At 39.9% G+C, this 13,695-nt stretch overlaps 1 protein-coding gene across 4 annotated transcripts in view; it reads left to right on the forward strand.

Annotated features, from left to right (window-relative positions):
* The window catches only part of LOC127352667 (NACHT, LRR and PYD domains-containing protein 12-like), a 160,653-nt gene extending 147,940 nt beyond the window's left edge, over positions 1-12,713 (forward strand). For 2 of the 4 annotated variants that reach the window (XM_051381234.1, XM_051381235.1), the window contains exons 7-16: positions 983-1,199; positions 1,277-3,074; positions 5,301-5,474; positions 5,934-6,107; positions 6,808-6,981; positions 7,465-7,638; positions 7,811-7,984; positions 8,136-8,309; positions 11,557-11,603; positions 11,829-12,713. In XM_051381234.1, coding sequence (XP_051237194.1) covers positions 983-1,199; positions 1,277-3,074; positions 5,301-5,474; positions 5,934-6,107; positions 6,808-6,981; positions 7,465-7,638; positions 7,811-7,984; positions 8,136-8,309; positions 11,557-11,603; positions 11,829-12,364 — 3,642 coding nt within the window. In that variant the 3' untranslated portion in view covers positions 12,365-12,713. Of the gene's footprint in view, positions 1-982; positions 1,200-1,276; positions 3,075-3,393; positions 3,568-4,572; positions 4,747-5,300; positions 5,475-5,933; positions 6,108-6,807; positions 6,982-7,464; positions 7,639-7,810; positions 7,985-8,135; positions 8,310-11,556; positions 11,604-11,828 lie in introns of all 4 variants that reach the window. The other 2 variants (XM_051381229.1, XM_051381236.1) reach the window with 2 other exon arrangements.
* The last annotated feature ends 982 nt before the right edge of the window (positions 12,714-13,695 follow it).

The raw sequence follows: 13,695 nt of genomic DNA on the forward strand, positions 1-13,695 counted from the left end.
ATTTAGAGTGTACAAGTATTCTCAGCATTATGGTAAATGCGGAGAAACGCCGTATTTACTTCCGGTTTTCAAAATAAAGGTATTTAGAGCCATAAGCTATAATTAAAATATGTTACATTAAAGTGTTTCATGCGCCCCTGATGAATAAAAAAACACTTTATATCAAGTATCTTTACTGCACCAGTGTGGAGAAATGCCAAAATAAAAGCCTCATATTTATGCCTCCAGAGATTGCATATTTGACCATATTTGAGGTACTGTAAAAACACTTTGCTCAATAATTCAAAAATAAGAAGAATGTGGACTGGCATTGCATTTTGTGTGAAAAGTAAACAAATTAGAATTGTGTAGGATTTTGTGTTTAGTGTTTAGTGTTTATATTATCAAGATGTTATTAAACATTTGTGTGAAATTTTGTCATGATTACTGCAGCATTATTGAAGTATAATGAAAATGCTTCACCCATAGCCAGGAAATATTGAGCAATATGTTTTTACAGTAGCTCAAAAATATAAGAAAATACGGAATCTGGAAGTATAAATATGGGACTTTTATTCTTCAATTTCTCCAAATTGGTAAAGTAAAAATGCTTGATATTAAGTATACTTGTAGTCTTAGATGTGTAGAAGTCAAATATACCATCCATAGCCAGGAATTATTGAGCAAAGTGTTTTTACAGTAGCTCAAATATATGAAAATATGCCACATGGAGGTACAAATATGCACTTTTATTGTTGAATTTCTCCAAATTGGTACAGTAAAAATGCTTCATATTAAGTATGTTTGTAGTCTCATATGTGTAAAAGTCAAATATACCATCAGTAGCCAGGAAGCACTGAGCAATATGTTTTTACAGTACCTCAAACCTTTTCTGTTTTTTAATACCTGTTTCTGAAAAAAAAATCCACTGACCAAAACATACACGGACCGTAAATGTCCAACAACAACTTTTACACACAAATTGTATTTTACTCTTTTCCAGCATCTTCAGGAGAACATTGTCAGTTTTGTGAAGAATGAGCTTAAAAGGTTACAGGGGGTTCTGAGTCCAGATTACCAAAAATGCATAGATAGCGAGGATGAAGAGGTTCTGGATGATGAGGAGGAAGAGAAAAGGAACAAAGAGTCATTTCTGAAGATCACACTGGACTTTCTGAGGAGAATGAAGCAGGAGGATATGGCCGACTGTCTGCAAAGTAGTAAGAGGATTTTCCACCCTCAACTTTCCTCATATTAACACTAACATCCACTCACAGATTGTTGTGTTTTCATTCAGGAATGGCTGCTACAGTGTGCCGACGTCAACTCAAATCTAACCTGAAGAAGAAGTTCCAGTGTGTGTTTGAGGGGATTGCTAAAGCAGGAAACCCAACCCTTCTGAACCAGATCTACACAGAGCTCTACATCACAGAGGGAGGGACTGCAGAGGTCAATAATGAACATGAGGTCAGACAGATTGAAGCATCATCCAGGAAACCACACAGACCAGAAACAACAGTCAGACAAGAAGACCTCTTTAAACCCTCACCTGGAAGAGATGGACCAATCAGAACAGTGATGACAAAGGGAGTGGCTGGCATTGGGAAAACAGTCTTAACACAGAAGTTCACTCTGGACTGGGCTGAAGACAAAGCCAACCAGGACATACAGTTCACATTTCCATTCACTTTCAGAGAGCTGAATGTGCTGAAAGAGAAAAAGTACAGCTTGGTGGAACTTGTTCATCTCTTCTTTACTGAAACCAAAGAAGCAAGAATCTGCAGGTTTGAGGAGTTCCAGGTTGTGTTCATCTTTGATGGTCTGGATGAGTGTCGACTTGCTCTGGACTTCCACAACACTGAGATCCTGACTGATGTTACAGAGTCCACCTCAGTGGATGTGCTGCTGACCAACCTCATCAGGGGGAAACTGCTTCCCTCTGCTCGCCTCTGGATAACCACACGACATGCAGCAGCCAATCAGATCCCTCCTGAGTGTATTGACATAGTGACAGAGGTCAGAGGGTTCACTGACCCACAGAAGGAAGAGTACTTCAGGAAGAGGTTCAGAGATGAGGAGCAGGCCAGCGGAATCATCTCCTACATCAAGAAATCTCGGAGCCTCCACATCATGTGCCACATCCCAGTCTTCTGCTGGATCACTGCTACAGTTCTGGAGGATGTGCTGAAGACCAGAAAGAGAGGATGGCTGCCCAAGACCCTGACTGAGATGTTCATCCACTTCCTGGTGGTTCAGTCCAAACTGAAGAACATCAAGTATGATAGAGTAGCTGAGACGGATCAACACTGGAGTCCAGAGAGCAGGAAGATGATTAAGTCTCTGGGAAAACTGGCTTTTGAGCAGCTGCAGAAAGGTAACCTGATCTTCTATGAATCAGACCTGACAGAGTGTGGCATCGATATCAGAGCAGCCTCAGTGTACTCAGGGGTGTTCACACAGATCTTTAAAGAGGAGAGTGGACTGTACCAGGATAAGGTCTTCTGCTTCATCCATCTGAGTGTTCAGGAGTTTTTGGCTGCTCTTCATGTCCATCTGACATTCATCCGCTCTGGAGTTAATCTGCTGGCAGAAGAACAAACCACATCCAGGTGGAATTGGTTCAGAAACATATCTGAACTAACCTTCTACCAGAGTGCTGTGGACAAGGCCTTACAGAGTCCAAATGGACACCTGGACTTGTTCCTCCGCTTCGTCCTCGGTCTTTCACTGCACACCAATCAGAATCTCCTAGTAGGTCGTGTGACAAAAACAGGAAGTAGCTCTGAGACCAATCAGAAAACAGTTGAGTACATCAAGAAGAAAATCAGTGAGAATCTGTCTCCAGAGAGAAACATCAATCTGTTCCACTGTCTGAATGAACTGAATGATCGTTCTCTAGTGGAGGAGATCCAACAGTCCCTGAGTTCAGGACGTCTCTCCACAGATGAACTGTCTCCTGCTCAGTGGTCAGCTCTGGTCTTCATCTTACTGTCATCAGAAACAGATCTGGATGTGTTTGACCTGAAGAAATACTCTGCTTCAGAGGAGGCTCTTCTGAGGCTGCTGCCAGTGGTCAAAGCCTCCAACAAAGCTCTGTAAGTACAAAGATAACTGCAGATACTAACTGTATCACATGTAGACTTACATTCATCTGGGTTAATTTCAACTGATAAATGTAACCATTTAAACATTTCTTACAATCTGGTTATATATTATACATGATGAGAATATATTTGATATGTTTTGATTTGAGAAATCCTAATTACTAATGTTTATTGATTAATCTCGTCCAAAATGTTAATTTTAACATTTTATAATTAATGAACCAAGAGAGGCAATTTTAAAACTGTGATGTATTTTACATTGTATACAACAGTAACAGTGACAGTGTCTTTATCTCTAACTCTCCTTCAGGCTGAGTGGCTGTAATCTGTCAGAGAGAAGCTGTGAAGCTCTGTCCTCAGTTTTCAGCTCCAAGTCCTCTAGTCTGAGAGAGCTGGACCTGAGTAACAATGACCTGCAGGATTCAGGAGTGAAGCTGTTGTCTGCTGGACTGAAGAGTTCACACTGTACACTGGAGAGACTCAGGTCAGGATTCAGGTTCTGTTTAATAGATAGCCAATTAAATGTTGCTTGACATAGAGGTACAGCTGTCTGCCAGGAAAGGAAGTTCTTTCTTGGAGCAAATTCATTGTTTAAATCTGAGGTTTCCAAATACTTGCTGCATTTGCTTTTCTCTGTTTCACTAGCTTCAGTAGGCTGTAGAATAAGTAGGCAACTTTTATGTAGTAAGTATGTAAGGTGTTAATATATTGTAAAACACATTGTGTTTTAGAGCTTGTTACAAATGCAAAATACACAAATGCTGATTTAAATCAAATTAGTTGTTTTATGACATTTTCTGGTTCCATTTGACTGTATAGTAACAGTGAATTTCAAGAAACTGTTAACATAAGAGAACATTTAAAGGGGAATTTGGCAACTATTTCAACTTAATAAACCCATTTAGAAATCATTTGGATGGTTAAATGGCCTATTCTGGTGTTAATGGTGACTTTCCCCGCTCCCCCTAGCGTCCCCAGGCGGAAAACCAACCTTGCAACTTTGGGACTACCGTCCCGTTAAGTTGGAAATAGAAAGTATCTTGAGAAGCGAGAACGAGCAAGAAACACGAACTGCTTTACGGCAATTCCACATAAACGCAATGTTCTATGATACTGTGCATAATGTATTACCCACCTCGGTAGACATTGTTCCACACGAAAAAGTTGCCCGGCAACAAATGCACATCATCAGTGGTAGAAAGGGGGAGGAGGGTGCCGCAACTGAGTTTTTTTATGACAGTTTTGTGAAATATACGTCCCAGAGCTGTAGGGGGATTTCGTTGAGAAAACATGCAACGACAAAAGTGAAAACCAGCGAAGAAATGGCTAGAGTTGCCAAGTCCCCATTTAATTATTAGCTAATTTTGATCAGTGAATTCGAACTGAGGAGAGAAAATAATAAAATAAACATTATTCTGTTTGTGTCTGTATGTGTGTGTGTGTGTGTGTGTGTGTGTGTGTGTGTGTGTGTGTGTGTGTGTGTCTCCAGACTGTCAGGCTGTATGATCTTAGATGAAGGCTGTACTTATCTGGCCTCAGCTCTGAGATCCAACCCCTCCCAACTGAGAGAGCTGGACCTGAGCTACAATCATCCAGGAGACTCAGGAGTGAAGCTGCTTACTGCTGGACTGGAGGATCCACAATGGAGACTGGACACTCTCAGGTATGAACAGACAACCAGAGCTCACACGAGCTTAAGAGGTTCAAAGTTTATTCTTGACCTTGGAATCAGCTGTTGACACAATAATCTCTGTGTAGTGGCTGGTCTGGAGCTTTCAGTCACATTACTTGGTCTTCATGAGTCAATGGAGTTTTATTCATTGTTTTTGAAAATATTTTTGTATCATGTGTAGGGTTGTCATCAACTGTTGGAATCAGCTGATAGTGTCACTGAAATATCTACCCATTTGTTTCCTTAATATGCATTCATTTGCATTAATTTTCTCTGATAAATGTAACCATGCAAACATTTCTTACAATCTGGTTTATTTTATAGATAACCAAAATATACTTAAAATTGTTCTGATTTGAGAAATGCAACTATAATATTTTACAGCAATAGCAAACACTTTCTGATTAACCTCTTTCAAGTTACTAATTTAAGCATTCAACAATTATTTAACCAAGAGAAAGTAATTCTAAAATGATGGTGTTGTTTTACATTGTTTATAACAGTAACAGTGACAGTGTTTGTCTTGATCACTAACTCTCCATCAGGCTGAGTGGCTGTAATCTGTCAGAGAGAAGCTGTGAAGCTCTGTCCTCAGTTCTCAGCTCCCAGTCCTCTAGTCTGAGAGAGCTGGACCTGAGTAACAACGACCTGCAGGATTCAGGAGTGAAGCTGTTGTCTGCTGGACTGAAGAGTCCACACTGTACACTGGAGAGACTCAGGTCAGGATTCAGGTTCTGTTTAATAGATAGACATTTAAATGTTGCTTGACATAAAGGTGCAGCTGTCTGCGCAGAAAGGAAGTGTTATCCTTGAGCAAATTCAACATTTAAATCTGATGTTTCCAGATACTTTGTTGCTGCATTTGCTTTTCGCTGTTGCCCTCGCTTCGGCAGGTTGGAGCAGAAGTAGACAACTATTTGCAAATCCATTTGTGATAACAACTTTTATAAGGTGTTAATATGTCAGTGTTGTGCGGCCCTTAGTGATTTCAAAATACATGAATGCTTCTTGCTTGGTTCATGGCATTTTCTGGTGTCATTTGACTGTATGGTAGCAATGAATTTTAACAGTTAACTTGATCAATAAATTCACGCAAAGAAGGAGGGAAAAGAATAAAATAGAATAAACATTATTTTGTTTGTGTGTGTGTGTGTGTGTGTGTGTGTGTGTCTCTCCAGACTGTCAGGCTGTATGATCTCAGAGGAAGGCTGTACATCTCTGGCCTCAGCTCTGAGATCCAACCCCTCCCATCTGAGAGAGCTGGACCTGAACTACAATCATCCAGGAGACTCAGGAGTGAAGCTGCTGACTGCTGGACTGGATGATCCACTCTGGAGACTGGACATTCTCAGGTATGAACAGACGACCAGAGCTCACACAGTGTTTCTGTTACACTGACAACCTGAGGACTGTTGGTTCACAGTCTGTACCAGCAGCACTCCTGATAACAGTGAGGGCAGTAAATGGTATGCTGAAAGTCCCTGTCCCCACTGAAAGAAGGCATACTCACAAAACTTGAAAAGTCCTTTGCACCTTACCTTTATACATCCCAATCAATGTCAAATTAACCGCGTGTGAACGACCCATAAATTACTATATAAATGACTATAAATACACCACATTTGATTCTATAACCTAGTCTTCATCAGCAGATGTAGCTCTGTAGGATTTTTCCTTGATTTTTAAAAATATTTTTTGTATCATGTGCAGGGTTGTCATCAACTGATGAAATCAGCTAATGGTGTCACTGAAAGATCTACCCAAATGTTTCTTTAGTGTGCATACATCTGCATTCATTTCAACTGATAAATGTAACCATGGAAACATTTCTTACAATCTGGTTATACGTGAAATGATTGTTAAATGAAAAATGCAACTATAATCTTTTACAGTAATAGCAAACACTTTTTGATTAACCTCGTCCAAGATGCTAATTTAAGCATTTAACAATTGTTTAACCAAGAGAATGTAACTTTAAAATTGGCATTATTTTTACATTGTATACAACAGAAACAGTATGAGTGTTTGTCTTCATCTCTAACTCTCCTTCAGGCTGAGTGGCTGTAATCTGTCAGAGAGAAGCTGTGAAGCTCTGTCCTCAGTTCTCAGCACCCAGTCCTCTAGTCTGAGAGAGCTGGACCTGAGTAACAGCGATCTGCAGGATTCAGGAGTGAAGTCGCTCTCTACTGGACTGAAAAGTTCAAACTGTAAACTGGAAAGACTCAGGTCAGGATTAAGGTTCTGTTTAACAGATAGATATTAAATGTTGCTTGACATAAAGGTGCAACTGTTTGTCTGGAAAGGAAGTTTCTTTTCCTGGAGCAAATTCAATGTTTAAATCTCATGTTTCCACAGACATCCATCAATTTACTTTTATCTGTTGCACTAGCTTCGTCATGTTGCAGCAGAAGGGAGCATCTGTTTGCAAATCTTTTTGCAATGTGAACTTTTATAAGTTGTTAATATGTCAGTGTTGTGTTTTACAGCTCGATGTGCTGCACTGTCTGTTTACAAAATACATGAATGCTGATTTAAATCAAATTAGTTGGTTTATGACATTTTCCAGTGTCATTTGACTGAATAGTAATAGTGAATTTCAAGATTTAGCTAATTATGATAAGTGAATTCAAACTGAGAAGGAGAGAAAAGTTGAAAAGAAACTTAACATTGTTTGTGTGTGTCCGTGTCCGTGTGTGTGTGTATCTCCAGACTGTCAGGCTGTATGATCTCAGAGGAAGGCTGTACTTATCTGGCCTCAGCTCTGAGATCCAACCCCTCCCATCTGAGAGAGCTGGACCTGAGCTACAATCATCCAGGAGAACCAGGAGTGAAGCTGCTGAGTGCTGGACTGAAGGATCCACACTGGAGACTGGGCACTCTCAGGTATGAACAGACTAATGACTGATGCTTTCTGATTATTCTCGTCCAAAATGTTAATTTAAGCATTTAATGACAAATCAACCAAGAGATGGCAATTTTAAAACTGTAATGTTTCTTACATTGTATAGAAGAGAAACAGTCACAGTGTTTGTCTTTATCTCTAACTCTCCTTCAGACTGAGTGGCTGTAATCTGTCAGAGAGAAGCTGTGAAGCTCTGTCCTCAGTTCTCAGCTCTAAGTCCTCTAGTCTGAGAGAGCTGGACCTGAGTAACAACGATCTGCAGGATTCAGGAGTGATGCTGCTCTCTGCTGGACTGAAGAGTTCACACTGTAGACTGGAGAGACTCAGGTCAGGATTCAGGTTCATTTTAACAGATAACCATTTAAATGTACACATAGATTAGAGAATAGATGAAAATAAATTAAACATTATGCTGTGTGTGTGTGTGTGTGTGTGTGTGTGTGTGTCTGTGTGTGTGTGTGTGTGTGTATGTGAACAGGCTGTCAGGCTGTATGATCACAGAGGAAGGCTGTACTTCTCTGGCCTCAGCTTTGAGATCCAACCCCTCCCATCTGAGAGAGCTGGACCTGAGCTACAATCATCCAGGAGACTCAGGAGTGAAGCAGCTGACTGCTGGACTGGAGGATCCACACTGGAGACTGGACACTCTCAGGTATGAACAGACAACCAGAGCTCACACAGTGTTTCTGTCACACTGACAATCTGAGGACTGTTGGTTCACAGTCTGTACCAGCAGCACTGCTGATAACAGTGAAGACAGGAACTGATGTGCTGAGAGTCCCTGACCCCACTGAAAGAAGGCATACTCACAAAACTTGAAAAGTCCTGTGCACCTTACCTTTATATATCCCAATCCCAAATTAATCGCATGTGAACGACCCATAAATTACTGTGTAAATGACTATAAATACACCTCTGTTTTATTTGATGGTTTGTCTTAATTAATAATAATCTTAATTAAAGCTGAAAGCAGCGCTGGACGGGACCTCGGACTCCACGCAACTCGGGGAGTGCTGCGTCCGCGTCGCGTGTCGCCGTAACACGTGCGGACCACAACATGAAAATCTCACGTAAATTAGCTCAAAATCACCACGCAGCGCTTACTTCCCGTTGCCAGTAGGTGGCGCTATCACTATGTTTGAATGTTGTCATGTAGACATGTTCAAGGCGAGAGTCTTATCAAACACGTGAAGTTTCATTGAGATTGGACCACGTACGCTGAAGTTATGAGTGCTGTTTTATGGCGAATCGGCTGAATTCGACAAGTTGTCACTGGCACGCGGTTTGATGTACAGTCACAAATAGCTCATCTTTTCAATCAGTTTGTATGACCACAGAATTCAAAATGGCTGACTTTGATGCCACGCCACGGACACGCCCTTAAATGTACATGCACAAATAGCACAACTTTTAGTCAGCACCATTTTTTGACTGTATTGACTGTATTAACCCTTACCCCATTTTCACCAGGCCTGACAACTTTGCCAAATAAAATTTAGTTTTCGTATATGTTCAGGGGGGCAAAAATGCAGTCAAAGGGGGCTAAAAATAATAATAAGAAACATAGCAAATACAATAGGGACAGATCAGAATACTTTAATAATCCCAGGGGGAAATTATTTTCATTACAACACTCCAGATATACAAACAACATATTATACAAACAACATATATATATACAACATTCAGCACAAAAAATATAAATATATATATATAACTATATATATATATACAAGATCAAATGTACAGTATAAGTGCAAAAGTGCAAAAGAATAATTGTCTACGTTTTGAGTTCAGAATTACATTAAATTTAATTAAACAGTTGCGTATGGTTTTACAATGACTAGGTCAAAGGGTCTGATGCTGTCTATCTGTGTTTAAATGTGTGTGAATACCCTTAGTTTCTGTTTCTGATGAGCAGTTGGCACCTTGTATGGTAGCCGCTGCCATCAGTGTATGAATGTATGTGGATGGTGGAGTGTGGCATGTAGTGTACAGCGCTTTGAGTGGTCCAAAGACTAGAAAGATGCTATATAAGTACAGTCTATTTACCATCCCTCTTAGATAGGATGACTTATGGATGGTGGGAAAATTAAATTTTCTTCATATTGGTCTTTCTGATGTTAAACATTATCGACAGAAATGTTCAAACTATCATGGTGTATCAGTGGACATAATCATGTGGGAAACTTTATATAGAAACATCTGTTTCAGTGAGTTTCAGTGCACTGACGTTTTAAATTGCCAAATTACAGAGCCAGACAAGAGTTTGTGGCACGGCACGCACATTCTTACATCACATAAATTTTAACAGCCCACATGTGCATGAAAACCAGCGTATGCATCTTTTATACAAGGCCCTTGGTGTTGATCACTTATTGACGATTATGACACATTCTTTTTGACCTTATAAACCAGAAGACAAGCTTATCAAGCGGTTCAGAGTTTATTCTTGACCTTGGAAAAAGGTTGTATTAGTAATGCCTGGGAACGCTGTAGAGTGAGGAGCTACTGCAGATAATCCGTCCAGCGGACTTCGTCCATGAAATGTTTTTAATAAGAACTTTTTGGATATGGCCAGGTTTTGAGAGATGAAAGGATGGTAAGCTAATCAAACCAAAGAACCAGGATTCAGCTTTTCTTGGAACTCTTAGATTTTCCCTGTTCAGTCATCACATCCCTGCCAGTGTGGTAGGCTATCTGCAACAAGAGACTCATAATGATCACATGTCACCAGTTTACTTGCTCAACCAGCACATTCCCATTCCCCTATAAATTCATCCCTTGGACAATTTCCCTGGTGCTGTAGTTCTGTGGATGAGTGCTGATTATGTGTGTCTTTAGTTGTTGGAAAACTGGTATATTTTGGTTATTACTTTCACTCATGTGGTTGAGATAAAAATGTAATACTGATACTTAATCTGTCTCTAGTTCTCTGGAGATCAGATCGAATTGATAAAGAGCCTTTTAAAAAAAGATATTCATGGAAGATTGAAAGAGTAAAACAAAAATTTGTATGGCCAGGTTTTCTTATTTCTAATTCATTTCTAAAAAATTCTAAAATTAGTTTTCATTTAATACTGTGTAATTATTCCTCCGAATTCTAATTTAGTCTTCTGATATTCCACCTTTTTAGTTAATCACCAATTATTAATTACAGTAAAGATGTGCTACACTACAGGCTTCAAATAAACACGGTGATCAGTTATTGGCCTCAAAAACCCTGATCGGAGCACCCTTACATCCATCAGGGATTTTCTATATAAAGCCCTGATGTTTGCAGCTGTTCAGGCTTCTGTCAGCTTACAGAAATGAACTCTGAAATCAACATGGTTTTAGGACCAAGATGACAAACACTAAAGGTCCAGTGTGTAACACTGAGGAGGATCTATGGTCAGAAAATAAATATAATATTCATAGATATGTTTTCATTAATGTGTAATCAGTTGAAAATAAGAATTGTGTTTTTGTTACCTTAGAATGAGCTGAGTCCACCATATTGAACCACCATGTTTCTACAGTATCCCAGAACGGACAAACCAAATACTGGCTCTCGATGGGGCTTTCCCAGTTTTTGCGAGTTTTGTGACCACAGTAGTTTCTCCTACAAATTTCACAGCTCATTCTCATTCACTGACTGAGTTTTTAGATCTACAGTATAAATTGTATTTTTACCTTTTAGTATTTTTTGTCTTAATTGTTTTAATGTTTCCCGTTTGTCTGTCTTTTTATTATTTTGCTGTTTTCTTCTAAATATTTAATGTAAAGTTGAATCTGTGTATGAAATATGTTTTATGAATGCAGCTCTTTGTCTTAATGTTGGACCTGAGTGAAAGTTTATGGAGATCATTGATAAGGAACCCTCTGAAGGTTCACTGTGACTTTGTTTCTTCCTCCAGGGTGGAACACGGTGGAGAGCAGAGGCTGAAACCTGGTCTGAGGAAGTGTAAGTGTGTGTTCACTTTAATTCATGAAAACATGTTAAAGTAGTTTCAATCAAAAGCTTGTGTATCTGCATTCAACTATCAGTTTGAAAGAAGATCCAAACAGATGAGTCATTGTGAAGTTTTGATCTAATTAACAGTCAGTCTGTTAATAAAGCAACAAATAAAGCCATCAGCTGTGTTAGATGATAAACTGCTGCTGTATTGAGTCTTGTTCTCTCCATCAGATTCCTGTGAACTCACAGTGGACACAAACACAGTGAACAGAAACCTCAAACTGTCTGACAACAACAGGAAGGTGACATCAGTGAGAGAGGAGCAGCCATATCCTGATCATCCAGAGAGATTTGACTACTGGTTTCAGCTGTTGTGTAGAAATGGTCTGACTGGTCGCTGTTACTGGGAGGTCGAGAGGAGAGGATGGGTTCATATATCAGTGAGTTACAGACGAATCACAAGGAAAGGAAACAGTGATGACAGCAGGTTTGGACGAAAGAAACAGTCCTGGAGTCTGGGGTGCTCTGATGATGTTGGTTACTCTGTCTGGCACAATAACAGAAGAACATCCATCTCCTCCTCCTCCTCTGTCTCTAACAGAGTAGCAGCGTATGTGGACTGTCCTGCTGGCACTCTGTCCTTCTACAGAGTCTCCTCTGACACACTGATCCACCTCCACACCTTCAACACCACATTCACTGAACCTCTTTATCCTGGGTTTATGTTATTAACACATGGTTCCTCAGTGTCTCTGTGTTCACCGTAGGAGGGAGAAGAGAGAAACACACTGCTGACAAAAACACCCAAAACACACTGACTCAAAATCACAAGAACAGGTATTTAAATATCTTTAAATATGTTTTTGGAAAGGTTTTGGGGAAAATGTTAAAGTTTTAGTTTTAGGTGTTCTGTACTTAAGATGTTTTTCTCCTCTAAATAATCATGTAAATATGATAAATGAATCTAAATCAGACTTTTTTTTTTAATAGTTTATTTGTCATTGATCATTGGAAGGTGTAAATATGCGTAATGTGAGTTATTTCCACAGTAAATGTCTGTATATGAATGAACAGAGGTGAGTGTCAGTGTGATGAAAGAACCATGATGATGAGATATTGTAAAACATATAAAGGTCATTTTCATGGATTTTGTCGCTTCTCTTTGTTTCTGTTGGTTTTCTTTAATCTTCTTTCAATCATGGATGAATAATAAGTTCAGTGTTCTTAGAACTACACTTCCCATCATTCACTGGGTGATGTAAACAGGATGTGTAGTGTAGTAAATCAGTCAGTGAGCTGTGAGCTATCCCAGAGCCCTGTTTCTGCTTTTTCAAGTCAGTCAATTTGATCAATTTAACTGAATATCACAACCACTAGTTTGCCTCCAGGAGCCTCTTAATCTGTCCAGCATTACACCTTCTAAAAAGACCTTCGATTCAGATAGATTGTAAACATATATGAAGAATGTGGATATGGAAGAATGTTGAGTTACAGGTCTGTAAATTTCGGCAGAGGTCTCCAACTCTCCGCTGACAGACGGACACAGACAGACTTTGGACACTTTATCTCACATCTCAAATGTTGTTCAGATTGGTCAAACGGTTAATCCACAGCAGTGGCGTGCAAAGGGGGGGGCACCCCCCCTCGTGGCCCAATTGTTGAAAAATGCGTGCTAAAGTGCTCTTGGGAGCCAAAACTCGCTAAGTGTCCTCTTGGGAGCCAAAACGTGTGCTAAAGTGCCCTCTTGGGAGGAAAAAACATTCAACTGCCCTCTTCTAAGTTCTATTATTAGGTAGAGATGCCTATTGCATGTTTAAGGAGGAGCTACCTCACTACGTCTTGTGGGAATAGCTTTTCAAAGCTAGCAAGTAAAGTTAAAAGTTGGGTTAGCATTGCATATCAGCACTGACAAGTGCAAGGTCCCTATTGTTCCACTAAGAATTATTATTTTGTGCCCCTTCGACATCATATTTGGCGGCCGCAACATGCTCGAAAAGTCATGGAAAATTGCACAAAATTCAAACGTAGCGAACATACCGGTATGCAATTGTCCCCGTGCACGGGCGCTGCCAAATGGCTAAGCCGCATCCCCCAGAAT

This window comes from Dicentrarchus labrax, unplaced genomic scaffold, assembly GCF_905237075.1.
Source record: "Dicentrarchus labrax unplaced genomic scaffold, dlabrax2021, whole genome shotgun sequence".
Lineage (NCBI taxonomy): Eukaryota > Metazoa > Chordata > Actinopteri > Moronidae > Dicentrarchus > Dicentrarchus labrax.